This window comes from Phoenix dactylifera, chromosome 9, assembly GCF_051530095.1.
Source record: "Phoenix dactylifera cultivar Ajwa chromosome 9, Ajwa_hap1_PhDact_Kaust_v1.1, whole genome shotgun sequence".
In the NCBI taxonomy this organism is placed as follows: domain Eukaryota; kingdom Viridiplantae; phylum Streptophyta; class Magnoliopsida; order Arecales; family Arecaceae; genus Phoenix; species Phoenix dactylifera.
Genome location: NC_143198.1, coordinates 4,351,422 through 4,376,845, shown reverse-complemented (window position 1 = coordinate 4,376,845; position 25,424 = coordinate 4,351,422). Strand labels below are relative to the sequence as shown.

Below are 25,424 nucleotides of genomic sequence, written 5' to 3'. Positions count from 1 at the left end.
CCACGTTTCACCAACTTAGAGTGACAGACAACCCAGTGCATGCAAGCCTTTTACTCCCGGAAATTTGTAGAGGAAATGCTAAGGGGGAGGATATGTTCTGATTGACTAAAACTTCAGCAGGAGTACGTAGAATGTGGAAATGGAGGGCCATGGTAGGTGAGCTGAGAGTGTATATAAAGGAGCCCAGCAGGCTGGAGAGCTCCCTTGTGAAGGGCAGAGAAGTTTGAAGGAAAGGGCTGTGTTGAGGTGTTAGATCATGGGAAGGTTAGTAGCTAAGAGCTGGGATGAGTCCAAGAAGATGTGGCACATAGGAGGGCCTGCAATACTTACAGGAGTGTTGCAGTTCTCCATTGGGTTTGTCACCGTGGCCTTTGTCGGCCATCTTGGAGATGTCGAGCTTGCTGCGGTCTCGATCGCACAGAGCGTCATCGAAGGCTTCGCCTTTGGGTTTCTGGTAATCGATCCACTGATAACTTCAGAGGCTCAATTACTTCTGAAAAACTTCTCATCCCTTGTTTCAAATTAATCTGTCAAATGAGTTTGTAACTTAGAGCCATGCTCGTAATTCCCCTTGATCTAGCTGCAAGATATGTTTCATTATTTATCAAGTATAAATTTCATGGTTGTGGTTAAAATTCTAAGCAATTGTTCTTCCATGGTTTCATGTGTTACTTGTCCAGGCTCCATGGCCCAAGGAAAATTATCCTGGCGCTAAAACACGCAAAAAATTATGGTGACAGAAATATGGATTTCTGTTTGAGTATATCCACGAAGTCTGTACATCTGAAATTGCATGATGCATCATCACATGAGACACAGTAGACAAGCTGTTGCAATTTTTTTTTATGGATTTATTTGCCTTCATTTTATGACACACAGCGCTATTTCAATTTGATCATATTAGCTAGAATTTTGCATAATCATGCATAGATTGCGGTAATATAAAATCATATAATATCGAAATGTTCATAACCCATCCTCAGATGTCTCATTTTATGTATGTCCAAAACAAGTTATGTGTCCCTGTTCTTTTTCTTAGAAGTTGATCCATTACCAAATCCATTGTGCTTTAGTTTTCTAAGCCATGTGTATAACTCTGTTGGAATTTGTTCAGCAAATACAAGAGTAATTAGAATATGTTTATCATCTATCTTGTGAATCTTTTGACCTGTATCAATAGCATTAAAACTTCGAAAAGGATAAAACTAACTGGCAAATGATAAAGAATATCTGCAGTTCTTTCAAGACACATATATAGAAACTAAATGAGGCATTAGAGTAGGTATTCTCATTTGACTCTTGACTACACATGCACAGTTCAATGAATTTAAGCGCTCAACCTGTTTGCGTGCATGTTTCTTATAAAGAGTAAAGAATATATCATTCACTCTCGTGTCCCAAGAATATTTATCCATTTTATATCCAGTAAACCTAATGCTATCTTGAAAGCTTCGACAGTGGAAAACCATGAATTTATATTAAAGTGGGGAAAAAAAATGAAGCCATACCAAAATGAAGATTTAACAGAGGAGAGTTGTATCAAATGTTTACGTAGAATGCCATATTGCTCTATTGAAAAAGAAACCATAAACTGAGCGATGCTAAATTTTTGTTTTCTGACTACCAACTGTTAGCCAACTAGTTCTCATCATTCCTCTGTAGCTAGGCATGGGGAGTGCTTTGGAAACGCTCTGTGGTCAAGCTGTTGGTGCCGGGCAACTTCACATGCTAGGAGTTTACATGCAACGATCATGGGTTATTACTGGGGTCACAGCATTGGTTCTATCACCAGTTTATGTGTTCACATCGCCCATCTTAAAGCTACTTCGGCAGTCCAATGCTATATCAGAAGTTGCAGGCAAATATACTATATGGATACTCCCTCAATTGTATGCCTATGCCATGAACTTTCCTCTGCAGAAGTTTTTCCAATCTCAGAGCAAGGTCTGGGTCATGGCTGTGATTGCTGGGGTGGTCCTGGGCATCCATGCTCTGCTAAATTGGATTTTCATAACAAAAATGGGTCATGGGTTGCTGGGCGCAGCAATAGTTGGGAACATTTCTTGGTGGCTTATAAATTTGGGTCAGATGATTTATCTTGTATCTGGCTTTTTCCCTGAAGCATGGAATGGCTTTTCTATGTTAGCATTCCAAAACCTGGCAGCTTTCGTCAAACTGTCACTTGCATCAGCAGTAATGCTATGGTAAGTACTGAGCTCCAAAATATGAAAAGCAATGGGCCTATTGTTTTAAAATATCCAAATTCTCTATATTTAACTGGAGCACTTTGATGACAGCTTGGAGCTATGGTATTATACTGCGGTTATTATTCTGGTTGGTTGCTTAAAAAATCCAGAAATTGCCGTCGGCGCTATTTCTATCTGGTTAGATGTTCCATCCTTTTGCCTGTCCATCATCGAAGATACCTGCTCTTAGAACCTTACTAATGTCTAAAACAACATTAAAAATCTTCTGATTTTCTGTTACAATGCATTCCGATCAGTTGTGTATGCATAGGAGTTGCTTGGTCATCAAATGATTGAACATAAGATTTCTTCTAGCTGATGAATTGTTCGTTCTCTGTCAGCATGAACTATCAACTTTGGACATTGATGATAGCTCTTGGTCTTAATGCTGCAGTGAGGTAGGCTTTATCTCTTTGAAATTGTTTGCAGCTCCTGGCATCAAAGAATTGCTGCCACAAGTGGGTTGATATATTGTTTGTTTCTTACTTTGCAGTGTACGAGTATCTAATGAACTTGGAGCAAATCACCCAAAAGCGGCCAAGTTTGCTGTAATTGTTTCTGTTTCCACATCACTGTTCTTTGGGTTCATTTTTATGGCCATAGTTCTCATCTTCAGAAAGCACATACCAAAGGTTTTCACAGATGCACCTGAACTGATGAGAGAGACATCCAAACTGGGATATCTTCTGGGTGCTACAATCCTTCTGAACAGCATTCAGCCTGTTCTCTCTGGTACCTTCTCTCTACAATACAGAAAAATGAGGCATTATAAGGTTCTTCAGCACTCTAAACGAATGGTATTTAATCGAAGGAGTCTCCCTAAATTTGCAGGAGTGGCAATAGGAGCAGGTTGGCAAGCCCTCGTTGCCTTTATAAATACAGCATGCTACTACCTTCTTGGGTTGCCCTTAGGAGCCGTTCTTGGCTTCAAGCTCAAGCTTAATGAACTAGTAAGACACTGAACAGACGAACCTGTGTTTCTTCTACTTTTATTTATAATTATAAGAATGACCTCATGTTGACCATCAGAACGAGGTGAGTGAAGAAAAGTAGGTATTTATGTATGTAAAAATGTATTTACAAATGTATGTATGTGTGTATATTATATTAATAACTCATCTATGTGATGCAGGGCATTTGGGTGGGGATGTTAGTGGGGACTCTGCTGCAAACAGTTATCCTGCTACTGATTACATTCAGAACTAAATGGGAAAAAGAGGTAGATCAGATCATATTGCTTTTGAAACTTTTGCTTATGGTCCCTCGAATTGAATGCATTTTTTGTATGAACGGATCAACTCCAATATTCCAGATATAATCTCGAACGATGATAGAATGAAGGACCAAAAAGAAACATAAGCAGTAGACACTTGGAAGAGCCTTCATTGATGAAATCTGTAATAGACTTCACAGATCATGAATTTGTTGTATTCATCTTAAAAATTATCATATGCAAAATGAGACTGGCATGGGATGCAACACATGGGATGATGGAGGTGGTAAAAGACAACTAATATGTAAAAGGGAACAGCCTTCACTAAATTCTATCTAATTGAGTTTACAAGGAACTAGTTTTCTAGGAAAATACTCTTCCTCATAATTTCATTCCAAAAAGGAGCTTACACATCCACTGCCACAAGTTTGTCCTTGCAAAAAGAGGCTCGTGATGGCTTTATATGCGTCAAAACTGGATGCAACTTGCAAGGCCAGTTTCAAATCACAATGTACAATAGTCTGAATTTTGCTGCCCCTGCCTCCCCTTTTTACATTGTGGTTATGATGAGTTTTGAAATGATATGCAGGCTGTGCAAGCAGAGGAGCGCATCAGGACATGGGGAGGGCAGCATGAGTCTCGATCAGCTTCATGCGAACAACAAGCATATGCTCTGTGAAGACGAACCTTTGTTCCATAAGTAAATAGCACCTAAAAAGTGCAACCTTCAACAGCATGAAATGCCATACCACAATTTCTCAAGGCCAAATTCCTGATGCTCATTAGAAGCTGCCAAAAAAGAACTAAATCGAAACAATGAGATCTTAGCAATGAATTGTATCCTTTAGGATGTCCTTGACTCTGCTCCTGCAAGTTGAGCAATTTGATGGCTCTATTTTGCCTAATGAGGCATTCTCTTAACCTTGCAATGTATGAAGAGAGAATTTTTATAATTATTAATGCGGTCTTGGCGATCCAAACTTATATAAAGTAGAACAGTTGCCTGTACTTTGATACATTTTTTGCATCTATCTCAGTTCCAATATATAAAGTAGAACAGATGCCACCTGAAACAGTCACCACTGGAACTATGAAGGAATCCCAGTTCCTACCCAAAGAGCGACTAATGTCTTCTTAAATTCACAGAGCTAGTTGATATTTTTTTTATCCTAACTACAACCGACACATGTTAATGCTGCGACAGACCAAGTTTTCTTATAAAAATAAGGAATACAATGGAGACATCACTACCAGGCTTCAAATCCGGATCTCTTCAGGTGGAGAGGCATATCGACTAAGCTAAGGCTAGTTGGTGTACTGACTCAGGGATAATTAACTTTGAGTCATGCAATGAGGGGTCCGATTTTGCAAATGAATTCGTAGAGGAAATACTTAAAAGGAGAAAGGTGGTGGGTTTTCTTTTCTTTCCTTCCCCCCACCTTTGGAGATGAGTTACCAATGGTAGAATTCTGTGGGATAATTTCAGATTAGTTTTAAATGTTTTCATAAAATAGCTTACTAATCTTCTGTAATAATTTTTAAGAGAACTGGGAGGGAGACCCGCTTATATTATAATAATGCCTAGTCCAGATTTTTGAAAATGTGCAATCCACTGGAGCAAATCTTAGTTGGAGCTAGCTGACTAAATACTATTACCAAAAAGTTTTTACAGCATGGTTTAACGGCATTAATATCAACCAGTTCTCTTTGCGCACAGTAATCTGTAAGTTCTTCAGCTCCCGTGTTCAAGAACCATATAAGAAGAAACACTGCGAACTACATTTACCCAAAAACATAGTTTAGACTTCAGAAGAATAGAATGGCCCTATTTTCAGTGCTTTCGTGTAAAATTTTGCCTGATTCGGCACCAAATGCAGGGTTCTAACAATGGTTAGATTTATAGAAGTCAGAGATTTATGCAGCTTAATTCTAAGGTCATCATGGGTTAGCACAACTGTACACGGTTCAACATAGAAGTGCCCTTAGGTGCAATTATGTATTTAAACTATGATTTTTTTTTTATTTTTTTTTTATTTTTTTTATTTTTTTTTGCAACAAGTAACAAAAGGAAAGGACAGAAGAAGAGGTTACGAATTGAGGCACGGAATGGAGATTATTAAGATCCTATCTAAAAACCCAAGCCTTTAGAGGGATGGGCCCTAAAATATATAAGCACTACAAAAAGTTCTTAACCTGTGAAACTATTATTTCCTCGCACGTGTAAAGTCCGAGAAAGAACCTAGAATGAGAGACGACATATGGATTAGTAAGTAAAACCGTAAAAATTCTGATAGACAAGAAAGTTCAGTAGACTTTGATACCATGTGAAAGATCCTATCTCAACATGGACAGCCAATATCCCTACAATTGTCCATGCCCCGTGAAGAAACTCCCCTCTCCTCACAAGCCAAAGCTACCGAGTTTGAGGAGGCACACAGCTTTAGGTCTTAGAAGGCGTTAGGCCAAATACCTAAAATAACTTCCAGCATATCTAAAATGACAGCGCCTGCTTGCGAGCAACCAAAGATGCCTTGGATAAAGAAAAATTTTATATGTTCAAAAATCTTTCTCAGCCCAGCAACTCTTATCACCCGACACCACACTCCATGTATTTATGTTGTTTTTTTGCATACATAGAAAAATATAGTAAAGATGGTTAATTTTTTTAACATGACCCGTTCTTTGTACTAAAAAGGTAAACTTTGATGATAGATGATAACATAAATTTACAAATGATTCTCTATCAATTTGAGCTGAAAAATATTGCAGAGGTTTCAAATTTTGAAAAATGGAAAAAGACTATGTTGCAAACATTATCAACTAGATTTTCTAGTCGTGCAAGCAACGCCATTATCATGCCAACATGTGCATATAAAACATACAACATACTGTTCTTGCAGTTTAACAAAGATTAGTTTAGGTACATAACTGGATTCTTCGTTTTTAAAGTGCAGTATGGTCTGCAACAAAAAGGTGGCTGCTCAAGGAATTACAACCTCACAGGCATGGCAACTAATTTGTGGTATCCTTTTTCGGTTGATTATTTTTTCTTTTGCTATATATATTTTTGGCAATCTTTTCTGCATGTAGGCAAAGAAATAAACATAATCTAAGTTTCGGAATGCTCTTGACCAAGATCAGTATGGGAAAGTCCCTGTCAATTTAATATGGTCGAGGGTGCGTCTGAGGCCATACAGAAGAACTGCCTCGTTGCCAGCTCTGAAGCCATCACCATATGCTGATGAAGTATCCGATTCGATCTGGTATTTGAAGAATTCTCCGAGTTTTCTCTCAAACTGAGACCTTGGGCCTTTTTTAGATGAAGTCGACGATGAAGAGGATGATGAGCTGGATGCGATGTTACTGCCAGTTCCTGAGATGATTTCTGAGTCGAGCCACATATGAGCCAGCACCTGGCAGATGCCTTCTTCAACTACTGGACTAAGGGCTCGAAATCCTGCAAGCATAATATATAGAAACTAGGAACTCATACATACTGATTTTGTTACGATGAAAGACTCGGAAACATATAAACAACCTTTTGAGTTAGATAAAAAATAGTCCATTCAAAGGGCATGGCTTCGTTGAACTCTTTGAGGTTACGACAAGAAGGAAGCAAGATACCTCACAGCAAAGAATAATATCTCTATATATGGAACACAGTCAAATACAATTGCGAATACATCTGTACTTAATGCCTAGTTACTGTTTTTGTCACAATTTTTAAAAAGCAACAACATTTTTAATAAGTTGTGAAAGAAATAATAATAAAAAAGAACTAGAATTTCAAAGAATAAATTCTTGGTTAAATAGAATACTCTCTCTCTCTCTCTCTCTCATTTTATGTAAGCCATGGGAAAGTCAACCAACTAGTCTACATGGTTGACCAGTGCTCTCAGCACTTCTCATTAAGTGCATTCAGAAACACAGCACTCGCAAGCATAGAAAAGAGGCAAAACGACAATGAAGAAACTTCCATCTCACTAGAATCTTGAACCATCAGAGTTCTAATAACATCACAACGTATGCTTGCAGGCTTAAAGCCATGCTTCACATCCTAAATAACATAAGCTACTAAAGGAACTTGGCATCATTTTCTTCTTTTCTGAGGCAAAGAAAATCCACTTTGGTAAACTTTGCATCAATACCATGAGCCACTTCTTTCCAAGATTATTCGTGAAAATCAAGGAGACTAATCATTATCTTGTTACGAAGTAAGAAACTGGCAGATGACCATTCTAGATTTAGTTCAATGCACAAAAAGTCATTCATCTGATAGCAAAAGATTAGTTCATCAGTTCATGCACAACATAGAAATAGTAGGATTCAAGCATTTCTCTTCGCAATGTATTTTAAAAGATCCGATATTACAAAAAAAGCACTTTGGTGGAACTATCTTACAATTAATTGGCACCCTGATCCTATCTTGCTTCCAAAAGGCAGGTGCAATTGTAGATGTGTTTAACTCTAGATTCTAAAAGTAAGAGATTGTCCACAGAAACAACTGGTCTTATTTGGACGTAGGGACAATACATGTAAAGAATCTGTCATTGCCCAAAGTAATAAAAACTTACAGAGGGAGAGAGAGGGAGAGAGAGAGATTTACTTAAATTAGTTGTGGTGGATCAGCTGATTACTTGAGTCAGGTAGGGTCTCTACGACGTCAAGCCAAAAAATAAGGCACATAACCCTGCTCTTAGGCATAGACACATGCTTGATTCAGTTAACATTAAGAAGCTACTAATGACAGATGGCATTCTTCTTGCTCTGGCGACCTTTTCTGATTGAATTTTTAGTAAAAGATATAGTTTCGTGCCATCTGAAATCCCCTTATTTGTCTAAAGATTTCCAGAACCATCGAGTAGGTAAGCAAAATCAGTCGAGAAAGCCAGGCAAATTTCCTTCTCACTTGGGTTGAAGACTCAGGTGGCTTTAGCGCATTGGAAAAGGGATATAACATGTTTTTTTCTTTTCTTTTCCAAAAAAAAATCCTCAGTTATGTCAGGTTTCATATCAAGGATAGGAGGGTAGGACACAAATTAGAAATCCTCTCCCTGGATGATCCCTTCTTATGCATGAATGGATTCAATCAGTAACCATAAGAAAACTAGCCCAAGTTGTTGCACACAAAGGATCAATCAAAGCAAAAGGAAACTAAATGGCAACAGAAACCAATGGCCACTGGATAAGGTTACCTTTAAGCCGAAGCCATGCATGCATCATCTCATGAGCCAGTATTGACCCTGTCAGTAATCTGCACACAGATATTCAAGTATTACAGCAATATTTGCAGCCATAGAAGACATTGTTGCCTACTGTTCTTACTGAAATAATTGAAACTTTGCAGTACAGAGAAAACAATAATCTCTCTCCTTCTTTCTGAAAGATGCTGAGCCAGATTTCAGTTAAGAAAAAAATTTAGTTTTTAGAGTTAAATATGCACGAGTCCTTTGCCAAAAAAGATGGAATTTTACAAAACACAGATAGAGTCATAATTATAATGGATGGAACAAGTAAAAGGTCAGGCCAGTGCATGAGGCTCCCACCACTGCAGGAAAGTGAGAGTTAATAACAATACCTTGGGAGCCCATTAATAACAATACCTTGGGAGCCCATACAATACAAGAATGGCTGTTACATCACACTGCCGAACCAGTCTGTAGGGCCCTGTCAAGATATCTATGATTCTGTTTCCAGGCCCAATTATTGGTCTTCGTAAAATCTGATTGAGATTTTTCTCATCAGTGATTCTGAATAATGAATACTCAGACAAAACTAGCTTATGTCTTTCAATAATCACTGTAACCACATTTTAAAATGATAATGCTTAAAAAATCTTACACGGGTAACAATCTGCTCTTCCGAAAGACACAGACCTCTGGTTTCAGTGTGGTGATGCCCCTGCTCTCCAGGATAGAGAACAAGAAGAAGAAATTAAAAGCAACATGTAACAAATAAATTCTAAGCTAAGCTTATTACATGTTCTGTAACAAATTATAAAATGCCTCACATTCTTTTCTCCTTCCATGGCTTCATTTAGGGCTTGTCTTTCAACTAGAAGCAATGGAATCTGCTGTTCCACTTTCATATTTAAACCTTCATAGAATTCTTGTATATCAATGTAAAGAGGTTGGCACTCGCTGTTATCCATTATTGCAAAATTCAGACACTCTAGGCAGAGTTTTCGCCCATCATCCAGAGTCACATATTTTGTGTCTCTTGGCTGAAATTTTGAAAGATAAAGAGAGGATAAATGAGCAGAATATACATCATCAAACAAAAGATGCAACAAGCACTGTGAATTTGAGCCAGTTCAGCAGTGAACGCTAACACAGTCAAGGCAAATAAGTCATAAGAAAATGGTTCAAATAAAAAATTTATACTAAAACAGTTCATAAATCAATGTATAACTTGATACGTGGCATCAATTATCTAAGACCTGATGAGTGGTCTTGGAATTAGTATTTGTACCAACCTCCATCCGTTCACAACTGCAACACCTAGGAGTGCCATCACGCTCGTGTGAGGGACAATACTTTTGTGGCCAGAAAGGGTGAGCCCGGTATTCAACATGGCCACTTCTATTTGTTGGAATCTGCAAGAAAGATCATCATGATAAACTGATAAAACACACATTTTAAAGGGTTAAAAGTTAAAACAAACTATGATTGTACATAAGTAATATCACAAAATTTAAGAAGCATGCAACCTTGAAGCATTCAAATAACACATATGCAACCTCATAAAGTTTCTGGAGAGAGTATATAAGCGATAGACAGAATACAATGACATGTCAGAACAAAAAGCCAGACAGGGATAAATATGACAGTAATGTTATATATTGTTGAGGAATACAAATAGTGAAACCTGGTAGCTTTTTCTTGCCTAATCATGTGTCTAATATATATATATATATATATATATATATATATATATATATATATAGAGAGAGAGAGAGAGAGAGAGAGAGAGAGAGAGAGAGAGAGAGAGAAGCTGAAATGCTTTTCAGAGCATTTAGCTCAATGTGCTTCCCACTCAAAATCTATAAAGGACCTCTGAAAATGAAAATAAGTTAGGAAAACAAAACTGTCTGATGGATGATGCAAGATTTCTAAACTTGGTAGTACTTCTATCATATGCTAAAAGGATAAGATGCACAAGCCAGATAAATTATTTAATATAGTTACAGAAAAATGATACTGAAGCAATTGTGCAAATGGTTAGGCCAGAAACCAACATAGACCATGCGCATGGCATAGTTCATTAACAATGTTAATTATTACCTTCAGGATTTTTACTCATAAATAACATGAGTAAAAAAGAAAATCATAAACTGGTACAAACACCACAGGAGGAAATGAAACTTATCCAAGGGCATAAGTGGGTGCAGATGTTCTGTCATGGTCCCCATATATTGTTCAGATTCCATATTGTACATTTTTCCATAATAATCATTGAAAGGAATTCTGTGGGGCGCAGAATCGGACATATTAGTCCATTCATGTGCATTAATGTTTAATGCTGAATGGATGTATATATTTTAGGTTTATAACAGAAATAGCAGAAATCTGCATTTTAGTAAGCAGTATAGCTGAATATAAATTTGAAAAGACAAATACTTACAAATTGCTTGCAGACATCACATTTTGGGTGATAAAGTTCCCTGTAGCAAGACTTGTGATATGGGAAATTCCCATACATAGAGAACTGTACCCAAAAAACAAAACAATAAGCTTGAAGCTTTTCAAGGATGACAATCCCTGTGTACTAGCTTCCGTACCTCATAATCAGATATTGGTTGATCGCAAGCATGGCAACGAAAACACTCTGGATGCCAAACAGAACCCATACAACTGAGATAGCGCCCATTACCAATTTCCTTTTTGCATCCAGCACATATCCTAGAGCAAAATTTTGTTTCAATAAAATCCAATATGATGCTTCATATACGTTACAAGAGAACAAGAAAGATTATACAACTGAGTGAGACAAAAGACCTTTTTCTTCATTAGGCTATAGGTTGATATGATGCAATCCAGCATGAGATGCCAGAGTTTCCAATGTGACGCCAACATTCAAAGAATCTATCTTATATACTTCTTTATCTTATCTTCTTTATCCTATATACTGTGCCTCAAAGATGAATGTGTTCTTTACTACAATCCATGCCTTCTTGATTCATTCTGACTTTGAAACTCAAGGAAAACCTTGTAAGGTTGCTTCCTGGTTGCATAAGCTCAAGTTTGATAAATGATGTAATCAGTCTCCCCAGTTGCTAATGGACTATTTTGGCTAGCCACTTGCCTATAGTTGCCTTGGCCATGAAATTGGAAATAGCTCGTAAAGGGTTGACATCCTTCACAGGACATGTAACAGTCTTTAATTGATCACCCTTTGACCCATGAAGCCAGCTCCATATACACAACTTGAGGCTTGTTGGTAAAGTTCAAGATTTAGAACAAAATAGATTTATTGGTTAATAAGGTTTACATTGATAATTCAAACATGCTCCTTGATTTTTTATTTTTCCTTTGCAATGATATAATTGATGTATTATGAGATTACATCCTGCAATGTATAACTGATACCTGGTTGGCCATACCCTCACAAGGAATCACCATGATAGGATCTTGGTTCCTGATAATCAATACCCACCATGGTTTTTCCTAAATCTTTAGGAGTCAAAATTAAGATGTTAACTTAATTTCTCACAACTGAATTTCAAAATAGGATTGATGTAAGATCCAACAGTGATATTTGATAGCTATTAAAAGTTTGTTTTCTTGAGCAAAATAGTTACCAACATTCCCTCTTTAGATTTCGTAACTTTTCAATTCATGTAAATGAATAAAAAAGAAAGGAGGTTTCAAAAATGTAAAATCATGACTAAAAAATAATTAAAATTATACTCAACAACAATATATCACTTCCAACAAGTTGTTTCGCAATTCTTTTCTGATACATGTAAAACTTGCCACAGGTCTTAAACCTCAGCAAAAGGTGTTCTCTTATGTTAGCATAGAAATAAAAGATTCCCAACTAAAGCATGAATATGGAGCTTGAAGATTTACATTAGCATTGAGAACTATGGATTAACAGATTAGATATCCACCGTCCACAATGTACTTTGACTAACAACATTTTTTTTTTTTTTTTGAAGGCTTTAAACCTCAGTCAATCCTTAGTTTTCATTTTACTTGCATATACAACTTATTAGGCAGAATATTCCACCTTATAAAACTAACCAGTGTGAACAAGAAAATCCATTTCCAAAAATACAAGAAGCAAACCAAGAACATTTACGTCAGCAATGCATCTTCATTTCTGATCAGAAAGTTGATATGCAGGTATTAAATATATGATAAAAGAGAGTTCATAAACCAAGTCCAGGAAAGAAATACCTGAAGCCTGAGGGAAAGAAAAACGGCAGTGGTTGAAAAATGTGACCATTATAATGGGGAGGAGAATCAGCATTCAAACTTTCTTGCAAAGCCCTAGCGAGCTGTTCATCTTCCTCTGCATAAGATTTGTTCTCTGAAAAAACGTAATAAACTGGTTAAAGAAAAACATAAGGAACATAAACCCATATATTGGGTGTAAATCTTCAACAGAAAACTCGACTAATACTTGTATCAAGTTATTCACCAACAATTTCTAGCAGCAAAGGAAAAAACTAAAATAACAGAAAGCGGAAAAACAATGAAAGCCAAGAGAAAACCATAAAGAGTATCCACCTTTCTACGACAGAAAACAATGATGTAAAAACAATGAGTTACTAAATGAAAACAAATGTCGCAGTATCAATATCTAGGATCGCAAGTACCAGATCTCAAATATCAGCGTTGTTCTCCAAAATATCTAGGATCACAAGTGTAGTTTATGGGCATGTTTGGTTACACCAAATTGGGCCCCCAAACTATAGCTCGGCTGAAGTGGCCTAGTTTGGCTTGTTTGGTTGCTCGAGGAGATCCCCCAAACCAATCACAAACTAGGTTCGACTGAAAACAACTAAATTGCACTTCGGTGACTTTAGCCAAAATTTATCCGGTCGTCCGAAATAGATCACTTTCACTTCCCAACTCTCCTTTAATTCCTGACCCCCTATCACGCTCTCAATTTATCACACCGCTCTTCAAAAGAGGGCGGAAAGCCTGTCCCCACTCTTGATCTCTCCTGACTGAATCCCTCCTGCTCTTCCCAATCCCATGGGTTGCTCGCCGGCATCTTCCCCACCCCCCATCACGGTCCCTTTCTACAACAACCCACGACCTCACCTAAAAAAACTAGTCAGAAGGCATTATTTGGATTTCTTGGCCTTACATAAGCACCCAAGATCTACCCAGTGCATAGCCGATATGGGACTCAACACACGCCCACATAGGTCCTTACATATTTTCCTATTTAAAATCTGGCATTCTCGCCATGCTAAGAGTCTAAATCCATTAAAATCTAATCACAAGCACCACGAACGGCTCATGGTCAGCCCTAATGGGCCCATGCTGCAATATCCCCTAGTCTATAAGCTATGAGTCGGGCCTATTCTAATACCATCTATTACAAACCGGGGCCTCACCCAAAAAAAGCCAACCAGAAGGTATCATTTGAGTTCCTTAGCCTTGTATAAGTACCTAAGATCTATCCAATGCATAGCCAATATAGAACTAATCACACGCCCACACGGATCCTCATATAATTTTATGTAAGAAACCGTAAGGATGTGTGTTTAGTCCCACATCAGCTATGCAATGGGTATATCTTAGATATTTATACAGAGCTAAGAAACTCAAATAACATCGTCCTGTTAGCTTTTTTGGGTGAGATCCTGTATTGTCACAAATAGTATCAGAGCGGACCCAGTACATAGCCTATGTGGATTATGAGACACTGCAGCACGGGTCCATTAGAACTGACTATGAGCTGATCATGATATATGTGATTGGATTTGAATGGATTTGGAGACTTAGCCTAGCAAAAATACTGGAGCTTAAACGGGGGGAGTATGTAAGGACTCGTGCAGGCATATGTTTAGTCCCACATTGGCTATGCAATGGGTATATCCTGGGTATTTATACAAGACCAAGAAACTCAAATACTACTTTCTAGCTAGCCTTTTTGGGTGAAGTCTTGGGTTGTTACAATTTTAGCATGGAAGATTTCTCATATCCTTGGTTTCTTCGAGAGGATGTATGCAATTAAAACAATCACTATTACTAATAACAGTAGCAAAATCTGTTCCTAAATAAATATCATGGAGACCAGTTGGCAAATCTCTTCCCCAAGCCATACTAGATGTAATATTGCAATTCAAAAAGGTAAAGGTTATGGATCAATGGAAAACTTATTAAGATTCCCTAAGAAAGTTGAAATACCCATTGAATGGTTAAGGATGCCTTTTGTGGAAGGTGTCCTAGGCCACTTTTCTCATGTCTAACTGTAAAATATATCTTTTTTCTGCGCAGCCAGTAAAATCTTATAACTTCCAGAAGGTCTAATTAGCTCGAGATGAATTTAGCAAATGGGAATTTGGATCTACCATGGCAACGGATTAATGCAAATGCACCAAAGCAGCTTTTTCTGTGGTCCCATCTCCATTCTCAAAGATTTAGAATTTGGATGATTCATTATGCCACTTCCACTGATGTCATGAAAACTTGCTACATAAAACTGTTGTTAGAGAACCATATTACTGAAGAAGCTGCTGAGATGGCTTACATCTGGGCTTCAGTATTTGATCGCATAACAGCTGACTCTTGCTCCTGCCCTCTGTGTTGCTCAAAGGAAACTATCAGGCTAACATCTTGTCGTAGTTGTTATCAGTTCTTCTATTTTGGTTCCTGATTACTACAAAATGTTTTCTTATGCTAAGGAAAACAGACTGTACTATTTTCAGCGTTGGGTTGAATTATATTCCCTCCTTTATTTAGCACTAAAGTTACATGCAGTGTGCTCCCACCAGTCAGTCCAAAGGTGAGAAATAATTTCATAAATAAATCATACTAGACATAGCATCTAACAATTAAACAAACTCTATTAGTGTGTCAAAAAATAATTAAAATGAGAACTTAGATTGTGATAATAGATGGCTGCATAAACTAGTCAAATCATAAATCATTTAGAAGAACGAAAGAATTGATAGAAGAATGACAACTTCATAGTCCCATAAGAAAACATCTTGAACAAAATTTATAATAAAAGCTTTAAAACAATACTCACCAATTGCCTTTCCCTTATTTTGTTCTTCTGATAGAGAAAGTGCAATAGCATGATCTATATCTTCATTTTCAGACTCTGACTGGATATCCTACATCCATAATTCCCGGTAATATAAGATTTGCAAGAATAAGACACAAGACAATATCTTGCACAAGGTAGCTTGCAAATGTTGCATTATAGAAATTCAAAGTAAAGGAAGGATAAGATACTTTCTTTAAGACCTGATATCTATAATACATTGCCTTCTTATCAGCAAACATATAAGAGCTTCCATTCAGAAAGCTAAAATTAAATACACAGTGAGAAGTTTATAAATGCTGATGGATCTTACAGTAGAATGGTCATTTGAGGTCTTGTTGCTGCAAAAGATTAACAAAAGCAATTCTTCTTCTTCATGTAATTATTGTAAATTTGTAATCACTGGAAGGGAATGATAGAAAAGTGATGAAGAAGAACTTTTCTTGCATTAGTTTGACCAATGCTTTTGTAGGCAGTTTCTATTTGATTTGGCACCTGAATTCGCATTTGAAAATGGGAGGAAAAAGATTTGTTGATTGGATTCCCCTGTTTCCTTTGTTTGTGGGGTACCATTTGTCATCAACAGAAAAAATTGTTTGGGGAACATCACTGTCAGCAATTTACTGCAGATGTCATTTTATCAAAAAATATTGCACCATTGAGATGAGAAAAATTAATTCAGATGAAAAGCATTATAGTGGCAGTTTCAACAACACAAAAGAGAAAAGATGAATTAAAGGAATTCGATTGGGTAGGAATCCATCTATTGCCCTATTCTACTCCCAAATTAATGATGAAACATGTTGGCCTGAATCAATGGCTTCTTACCATGACTTCAAGAGGATGATGGAAAAATGACTTAATTTTGGGCCATCACTGTAAAACCTATGTTTTATATAAGAAGATCAGACTTCAGTTTATGTTGGAACATTATTTCTACAAAAGGATAAGGTAGCCAACCTAGGTAATCTACATTGAATAGTAACCTCCTTACTCACAAGACTATATGGTCATAGAATTTAGATTCCCATGGATCCCCATATAAAATAACACTAAGACACACTAAACACTAGGACTCATTCTAAAGCAATACTACCACTATTTGCTGGATGAAACATTTCCGAAACATGCAGTGGTAGACATAACACCTTCACACTTGGTGGCCATTTGTCCATATTGTCACCAGGATATTCAAATGCATCAAACATGCATGAAGTTAGTTCTATGTAAAGGGGTGACAAGCAAAAAAAAAAAAATAGATTGTCATGTAAAATAGGGAGATTTAAGGGTTGAAAAAGAGATCCCAAGAACTTGTTCAAATCTGAATGAGATTTTCCTAGGTCTAACTCATTAACCAAAAATTTGTAACAACTTTGAGGAGAATAAAAGCTAGCTTCTTTAACAATTCTAAGATCACTTGATTATTGCAGTCTTATACGAAAATTATTATAGTTTAACGTAAATTTTACTTCTTTATTCTATTTCTTGATCTTGACAGATGAATTATAATTAGTATTTATCTGTAATGTAGCATAATTTTTAGGGAACTAAAAAAAATATCATAAAGAAGAAAGGATAAAATTCAAGCAAATGTCATTACCAATGAACTAGAAGGCTCATTCCAAAAACTCTCATCTGCATATTTTCCGTGGTGTTGGCCCCAAGATATTTTATGACTGGAGCCTTTAAAAATTTTTTTCAGCCAACCCATAATGCTAGGGATGTTAGTTGAATAGAGCCAGAAAACTTTTTTTCCTGCACTAAAAAAAGAACATTTCAACAAATAAAGCTTAACCAACTAAGAGAAGTGGTGTCAGAACAATATCATATACTAGAGCATAACAAATACTGTATGAGCATATGTTAAATTTCGGTTGACTAGTTTTGAGATTTAAACGTTGAAAGGCCTTCAGTGATTATAGATGATAAGGAACTTCATACTCTGCATGCAAAAAGAGGAGAGAGGAGGTCGGGAGCTTAATGCAGCTTGCAGATCTCATACATGGGTAACTTATTAGTAGTTGTTGAAACTTCATTCTTCTACACCTCAATGTCTAGTTGGAGGAAAGGTTTGTGCTTCATCCACTGTTTGCAATTAGATGCTTGAGATTTTCTCACTTCAGTATTTTTTTCACATTTGATATGTCATTCTCAAGGTTTTGCAATATATTGTGTGCAATTTGGATGACAGAGTACATAATCAGAATTCTAGACTCTGACAGACGATTAGAGATTGAATGCAGGATAGGCAGCACACGTTCTTTTATTGGTTAGTAACACTATATCTTTTTGAGTTGTATAATATTCAAAACAGAGGTCTCTGCAAAGCGCAAAAATTAATTTGAAGGTGCATGACTGGACTTGGAGTGTTCAACATTGATTGTATCTCAGGACCGAAACCAGTTTTCCATTCAGATAAGATGAATAATAGCTCCTGAGACAGGGAGTCCACCCATCAGAAGTAGACAACTGTGACATAATCGAACCAGTTTACAGTCAGAGAATAAAGCTCCTTTTTGCACCCTTGCTACGAAGCCACCTAATCTCAGATTTATGCCTATTGCCAAAGATAAGTATAGTTATTGGAGAAAATACTACAATAAAATCAAAGGGCATTGACAGTTCAGTTGTTGATTTGTATTTGAGAAACTAGAACAGTCAAAATAAATACTAGATGAGTATCACCTATACAAGACATCCAACATGTTGTTGACTTTATCCCAGGTGCAATATTACTTGTTCTACCAGCTAATCCCATTAATCATACAAAACATGGTGAGATAAAGCCACAGGTGGATAAGAGTTCATAAAAATTCCATATGGGAAAGCATGGGCCATTATACTGTCCCATAACAATTAATGCTTGGGAAAGTCAAAAGTTGAAGAGTGCATGTTTAGAACCTCAGAATTAACAAGATAACCATCCATTTGGCTTACAATATCATGGCAAGAAGATTACAGCCTAAACAGAAAGATATGAAGTAGTCTGCTAAAGGTTAGCTTGGCCACTAATCACATATAGCCAAGCCATCCTGCCATACTTTTCATCCCTTTGTCTCTTAAAGCAAGAGTTAGAATTTACATATTAAACTATGAAAAACTGCAACTATCCCCCTCAAAAAAAAGAGGCAAAAAATGCATTATTAAAAGGTTTTGCAAGAAACAAACATGTCAGCCTTTTGGTACATTGAATCAACAAAAGATGCCAAAACAGGTAAATATATGTCATTTTGACTTGTAATTAAATTGGGTCCAAGTTCATCTAAAACACATAAGTTATGAGACCTAAAATTATGTTGTTTCACCTGAAATGAATATGTATAGCATGAGAACAGTCAGATTTCATCTGAATTGCATTGGCAAAGGAAAATGAAGACCAAAATTAGTAACAAAAAGAAGAGAACGACTTGCAGTTTAAACAAATTGATTAGTTTGTGGTATTGGAAGCATTCATGTTTCAGAAAAGTTGGTCACTGAACTTGACATTAGTAAAGTTAAGATGGAGGAAATAGTGCATCAATTTGAAGACTTGACAGTTTCTTAATTGATAGAAGACAAGGACAAGGACGAGGAGATGATCCTTCAGTGATAAATCATAAATAATAATACATAAAAATGACAATATAGCATAATAGATCTATATATACGAACTCTAGGATCTACTAAGTCCTGCATTCAGGGAAGCTCATGTGCACACACAAGAAATACAAAAGAGCAATCAAGCTGGTGCAATTGACTATCATCATCTTAGGAAAAGCTATGCTGATGAGAATTGGATGATCAGATAGCAAAGGAACATCTCAACAAAATAAGGTCTAGATAATTAAAGGCAGAAAGTATTCATGATGTTCTTCAAAACAGCCATGGAAACAACTTGAGAAATCTTATGATAAAAGACTGAATGTTGAGAAGAAAAGAAAAGGAGATCATAACTTCAAAAATCTGCACACACTTTGCTGCAATATCTGCATTATAAGTTCATTATATTTCACATTACATTTCTTTAGACAAAGCTAAAACTGTTATACATTTTTTAAGATGACAGGAACCAAAAAAAACCAATGTCAATACTTCCAGAAGCTGAGAAAGCATCAAAAAAAGCATGGCACTAAGATGCTGGAAGTTAGAAGATAAAAAATTAAAAAATTAACAAAGATTTACGTTATCAAATAATCCCTGTCTCATCTATTTGGTCAGATATATGATTCATTCCGTGCCTCAGACACTATGAGCACATATCCCTACTCCAGCTCCAGTAGCCCCATCTCACACGGGACTGCCTAAGTCCCTCTCACAAAAAATGCGAATGACAAAATTATCTTCATCAATTCCTCACCACTTTATTTTCAACTTCTGCAACTTCAACCGAATCCTTACCTTTGACTATTCTTTTAATGACAATTTCCCACTTTCCCTTTCAGAACTTCAAAATTCATCGCACTGATGCATTGATTCTCAAAAGACCCAGTACAATGATCAATATATTTAGCTAATTTAACGTGAACACTCATTAAGCCAAAAATCACATACATGTGATGATCACAGAACACTCTTAAGGAGCATCTGTAAGAGAAGATAAATATCAAAAGCAAATGATCTTTGAATAGTAAAATATTTCAAGATTAAGGAAACTCATGTTAGACTGGGATTTCCATACACACTGGTTTTGCTTACTTAGATGATTGACAAGAAAGTAATATGTACTGAGTTAAGTTGCTTCCATGTCATGAGGAGCAAAAGTAAACACAATTTCTTGGATCAGTAGAATCTAAAGAGCTTTATTTATAGAAAAAGGAAAACAAAATAGACAGCTACCAAAGAATTCCAAATCCCAGTCCACTCGCCAACTCTTTGTAACTGACTTAATAATGAAGACACGGAGCCACCAATGGTTGTTGATGTTATTGCATCTAAAGAACTTGATTACAGAAAGAAGCATCATCACCATCTACAGCCCTTGGAAAGACAGAGGAAACATGCTACAGAACTTTTGCGCAGTAGTTAATGCACTCCATCATCCTAGTTAAGGGCCAAAGTAGACTGGATTTTAACTTATAACTTCAGAATGAGAAGAACTCAGTCCTAAATCAGAAGGATAAACAGGAGAAAAAAACCATGGAGTAACAGTAATGTTTGCTATGCCCCTTCAACCATTCATGCATCAAACTCAATAACTCCAAGCAGAAGCCTCTATCCCAGACTCAATTACCATAAGCAAAATTATAGCAAAGTAAGAACTCCCGTCAAAAACTCAAAAACATCTTGAAAACAATATAATTAAAAGATTTGAGCATCCAGTACCAACTCAGCATGTCTCCTACCTCAAACAGCGTGCAAAACTACCATAAAATCAAGGCGCCATTCAGATAAATCACCCGGCGATCACCAAAAGGCAATCCCGGACGAGGCCTGAATTGTACTCCCTTTCCCCTCTCTTATTCCGGCTGGACTCCGTGGAAGCTCAAAAGTGAAAGTGGTGGAGCTGAGAATCATTTGTTCTCGACACGTGGCAAAGCAATCCTGAAAACTTAGTGAAAGCCTGAAAGAAAATCCCGGATATTTTTATTCCAGCACCAACCAAGGTCAAAAGTAGGAAGGTGCTGCACCTTTGTCTTTTGCCCTCCGGGCCATCAACTCCAACGTCAGCCCAAGCCAATAAAAGATTTCATTCACCAGGGAATCAGGCTCATGGGGTGCGGAGTCTTTGTCGCTAAGTATGGAGCTATGTGGCGAGTGCCTTTGTGAAAGCGTGAATCGGAGAAAGAGATCGAGCCTGATGTCATTGGATTTTGGATTGCATGGCTTTCTTCTTACTTTTTGGCTATTCTTGAAAGGATTGGTTACTCTAGAGGACTCTAGTGGAGCAATAAAACCATCAAGAGAGGACCATCGATCTTTTATCTACTATATTATTCGGTACCACGAGGAGAAAGAAATTACCGTGGAGCTCTTGAGATAAACAGTTGAAAGGATTCCTTAAGCCCTCACATCTCTGTCTCTGATCCATCCCTTCGGATGCCGCCGGGAGGTCGGAAGAGAAATCCTGCAGGGGATCAACGTCGAGTTCGGATTCTCCAAGAGCACCTGAAGAGGTCGATTCCCGGAAAATCCAAGAATTTATCAAAAATTTTAGAAAATCACCTGTGAAGCCACGTCACGCTTTTGCTACCACCCGCATAAATATCACCTTTATAACGTAACTCTCCCTCTCCTCATAAGATATTTGAGGTAAGATCCTAGTTATATGAAGAGGCGTGGCTGTGCCCAGCCTTTGTTTAGTTGTCAAAAGTTTTAGAGTAAGCTGAAAGTTAGAATAAAGTATCTAATTTTCTAAAATGATAAAACTAGCTTTGACCTATTATAGTTTACTTTATATTATTAAAGAATAGCATTATATATTGTATATCACAAAGTATAATAATATAGTATTGTAGCATATTTTATATGATTAATGCTAATATTTAATATAAAATTTAGCAAATTATTTTCAAAAGATCCAATTATTAATTTATTATAACTTACTAAGTTTTAAATGATATTATTTTTTATTTTTACGTAATTATATAAGAGTTTTCGAAGCATAACCAATGTCTAAAAAGTCAATTTAACTCATAAAACTGGCTCGCACATCTTTTACAAATTAATTAGGGGCAGCAATTAGTGGATTAGGTTATCTTGACCTTGTATATCAAAGCCTATAGGGCTTGGCTTGAACCAAACTCGACATGCCAACAAGTCAAGAATACTCAAGCCATGGCCAACTCATTGACTTGTAATCAACTTGCCGGCCCGTTTATAGCTGAAACCAATTTAGTTTTGGTCTTACATGAGTAGATATCTTTTTTTCATAGCTTCTGGATCATTTGTGCAACAACTCATTGCTCCTTTTTAGTTCTAGCCAATTAAATCAAGGGATTAATATCTCATATATCATATAATTTAAAAATATAAAATATCTCTTTAAATATAGATATTTAAAAAATTATATATTATATATCCCCTCTTTTATGACTTAGTGGATTGAATTGATTGAGGGGTTTGGACCTATAGTCAGCCCATGAACTAAATGGATTAGGTTAGGCAGGTCGAGTCTAGGTTAGGTCAGGTATTGTCGTCTTCTTTCGTCAAGAAATGGGCAAGGGGTAACAAGCCTTGGGGCTAGATTGGGCGGGAATGCCACCAATTGGATTAACTAGAAATGGGATAATCAAAGGATGATAAGAGGAGTGTGGATTTAAGTGTTTTGATCTTCAAAAATTTTTGCTACTGTCACATTACTTGTTAGGAAGAAAAAGAAAAAGCAGAATAGTATGTAGTCAGGATTACAATCGAAGTACTTTACTGCTACTCTTACTAATGAATTAGAATCCTACTAGTAAACTAAAAGTAAGGAACAAAGATAAAGATAAATGCAATGCTAAATTGTAGATGGACTGATTTCATTATCAGTGAAAGGATCCCATATTTGGATTACAATCCATTATTTTTTCTCAAAGACCACGTTATATAGTAACTGCTCGCTCAGACAATAGCAACTTATGTATGGACACTACTCGTTAATTTTGATAATTGGCACCATCTATTCTCCGCTACTCATTATGTCATATGGCCAAATTTGTATCAACCGCTGGACCGACGACCATGCTCGATCAGTCTTAACCCATCGCAAGTCTTCATTCGACTTGTTCATAATATTTTTTCTTGGTCGTCTCTTTATTTAACCTATAGCATAATCCACATGCAAAAGTACCTTCAAATCGATTAAGGTGGCTCCTCTATATCACACATTTGTTTTGGACTATTAGGTGTTCTTCCCTCTCTTCAGCCCTTTGGGTGGTTGCACAAGTCTTAGGTGCTCAAGACGTGGAATCACTCTTTAGATCCTATTCTAATGTGACCACATGGATGGTGATCCTCAGGTATCAGAATGTGGTGTAAACATCGGGTTAAGACGTTAGGTCCAAACAGCCACCCCTGAGGTTAAGTCAAATCAAAATCTAGAAGTTCTAAAATCTCACTCGACACGATGTTAGCTTCCAAAACCTCCTTTGCTGAATTTGTTGCTCTCAAAGGATCTCAACTTTTAAATGAATGGTTCCTTCTCTGCAATCACAAAGACCTGCATGGAGTAGTTAAAATCTGGACTAAAATCATAGGACGGTGTGATCTTTCCAACCCCTTTTCTCCTTAATCTTTACTTTTTCTTTTTGTAACTATTTGAGCTTGAGATTTTTTCTTCCCTACTTTCTTCTTCCACCTTTGAGTTTATTTCTCTTCATGTATATTCCCATATTTCCCTTCTTTTATACTTTTTAACCCATTGATAAAGCTGGGCCTCCCCCTTTCTTCCTCAAAACAAAAAAGATGGGGGAAAAAACAAAATTCTGATAGTAAGGTTCTAAACAGTCCAAGGATATTGTTGTCTAATGCTATAGAATCTTCAAATCGTTTTACAACAATGGAGATCAACCAATCTAGACTAGGATTATCTAAAAACTTTAAATCCTGAACACCCATAAAATGTCATAACATTTGGAATGGTGCACGTCGATATAGAACGGTCGACCTTGAGATCGAACTGGATCGCTCAAGTGTGAGATCTTTTGAGGTTTTCTAGTTTGAGAAAGAAAATTCTATTGAACTTTCCTATAATCAAACATTGGGGAATCCAATCTCAAAATATAAATAATAGTAATAATAATAGTAGTAATAATAATAATAATAAATAATCGGGTCGGGTTCCCTCACATGCTGAATGGGGTCTAAATTGCCTAGGTTAATATATTTTTGAGACTATGGGAGAGGGTTTCTGACCCCCTACCCAATTTATCAGGTTAATAAATTGATGATAAATGCAAGTAGGACTCAAGTTTAGGTGTTTGATAAGGACTCCTGGTTACTTTATGTTAGGGTGAGCATGGGCAAAAAAATGTCAAGGCCGAGGCTAGCCTGGGCAAAACATAGGGCAAACTTAGTGACATGAATCGAGCCCAAGTCCACCCTTGTTCCGGCCCAGCCGAGGTTCTAATCTCCCACTGCGTGGGAGGAAAGGAATGCCATAGAAAGTAGGAGGGATTGTACCTTGCCTTTTAAGTTTCCGAAATTCTTCCCATGGATTCAGCTATGGACCATTAGTTGGGAACTTTTAATGAACATCATTCCTCTTCATGTTGAAGTAAAACAATATCGGAACAACTTTGTTGGGAGTATATTTAATAATCTCGACTTTTAAATACCAAATTTGGTGCCGCACCTCTTAGTGAAAAGCATAAATCCTTTGCAGTGCCCGATTTACACCATAAAATGCTGAGTAGCACTCGATGGTCACCATTACCAAATAGACTGCAATCAAACCAAAGCAATCTTATGGGTCATACACAGCACATTTCATTTCATGGCCATCCGTCTGCTGATGATGGCCATCGAGTTCTACGTAGCACTCTGTGGTACAAACAGCACACTGCAAAAGATCTTAAGTCTTTGTAAAATTTCTCTCCCCTTAATATTTTGCTTAAATCAAATGAAACTTCTCCTGCACCTAATTACACATTACTTTTGCCTTATTGTGACAAAATCCTTGGGCAAATGTGATGGTGATGCTAATAATACTGAGAGTGAGGGGGTTAGATGCTGGTACTGTGGTCCTCCCCTGGTCCCTCATCTAGTTGTTGGGATGTGAGGGTGAGGTTCACCTGACATCAGTATCAGAACTGGCGGAATCTAGCCCAATATAG

General features: G+C 36.9%; 2 protein-coding genes and 1 long non-coding RNA gene across 4 annotated transcripts; 1 reads left to right on the top strand and 2 right to left on the bottom strand.

Moving 5' to 3' along the window:
• Positions 1-100: 100 nt before the first annotated feature.
• LOC103712296 (protein DETOXIFICATION 33-like) lies at positions 101-4,467 on the top strand. Of its 2 annotated transcripts, none has more exons than XM_008798778.3 (8): positions 101-454; positions 1,663-2,204; positions 2,298-2,384; positions 2,588-2,644; positions 2,740-2,978; positions 3,078-3,196; positions 3,379-3,465; positions 4,049-4,467. In XM_008798778.3, exons 1-8 carry the CDS (start codon positions 257-259, stop codon positions 4,136-4,138), a joined length of 1,419 nt encoding a protein of 472 aa, XP_008797000.2. In that variant the 5' UTR covers positions 101-256; the 3' UTR covers positions 4,139-4,467. The 2 variants fall into 2 exon arrangements, with proteins under 2 accessions (XP_008797000.2, XP_088560163.1); XM_088704037.1 differs by having other exon boundaries at positions 331-454; positions 1,667-2,204.
• Positions 4,468-6,331: 1,864 nt separating this feature from the next.
• Positions 6,332-21,194, bottom strand: LOC103712297 (protein DA1-related 1-like). Its single transcript, XM_008798779.5, has 12 exons — positions 21,012-21,194; positions 17,291-17,445; positions 15,673-15,760; positions 12,861-12,993; positions 11,240-11,360; positions 11,083-11,166; positions 9,935-10,054; positions 9,470-9,682; positions 9,301-9,360; positions 9,063-9,181; positions 8,655-8,713; positions 6,332-6,916 (listed from the first exon to the last, which is right to left on the bottom strand). Exons 2-12 carry the CDS (start codon positions 17,399-17,401, stop codon positions 6,597-6,599), a joined length of 1,428 nt encoding a protein of 475 aa, XP_008797001.2. The 5' UTR covers positions 17,402-17,445; positions 21,012-21,194; the 3' UTR covers positions 6,332-6,596.
• Positions 21,195-21,414: 220 nt separating this feature from the next.
• LOC148702406 (uncharacterized) lies at positions 21,415-21,918 on the bottom strand. Its single transcript, XR_015968652.1, has 3 exons — positions 21,832-21,918; positions 21,631-21,733; positions 21,415-21,545 (listed from the first exon to the last, which is right to left on the bottom strand). It is a non-coding gene; the product is annotated as an uncharacterized LOC148702406 (long non-coding RNA).
• Between the last annotated feature and the right edge of the window lie 3,506 nt (positions 21,919-25,424).

Bases quoted from the DNA above. Each gene is read 5' to 3' on its own strand.
- LOC103712296 (XM_008798778.3), top strand. From the start codon at position 257: ATGGGAAGGTTAGTAGCTAAGAGCTGGGATGAGTCCAAGAAGATGTGG. The intron at 2,385-2,587 runs GTTAGATGTTCC...GTTCTCTGTCAG, and splicing joins GTCGGCGCTATTTCTATCTG to CATGAACTATCAACTTTGGA. The intron at 2,645-2,739 runs GTAGGCTTTATC...CTTACTTTGCAG, and splicing joins GGTCTTAATGCTGCAGTGAG to TGTACGAGTATCTAATGAAC.
- LOC103712297 (XM_008798779.5), bottom strand. From the start codon at position 17,401: ATGGGTTGGCTGAAAAAAATTTTTAAAGGCTCCAGTCATAAAATATCT. The intron at 11,361-12,860 runs GTATTTCTTTCC...ATTTTGCTCTAG, and splicing joins TTCTTTCCCTCAGGCTTCAG to GATATGTGCTGGATGCAAAA. The intron at 11,167-11,239 runs GTACGGAAGCTA...TTTTGGGTACAG, and splicing joins AACCAATATCTGATTATGAG to TTCTCTATGTATGGGAATTT.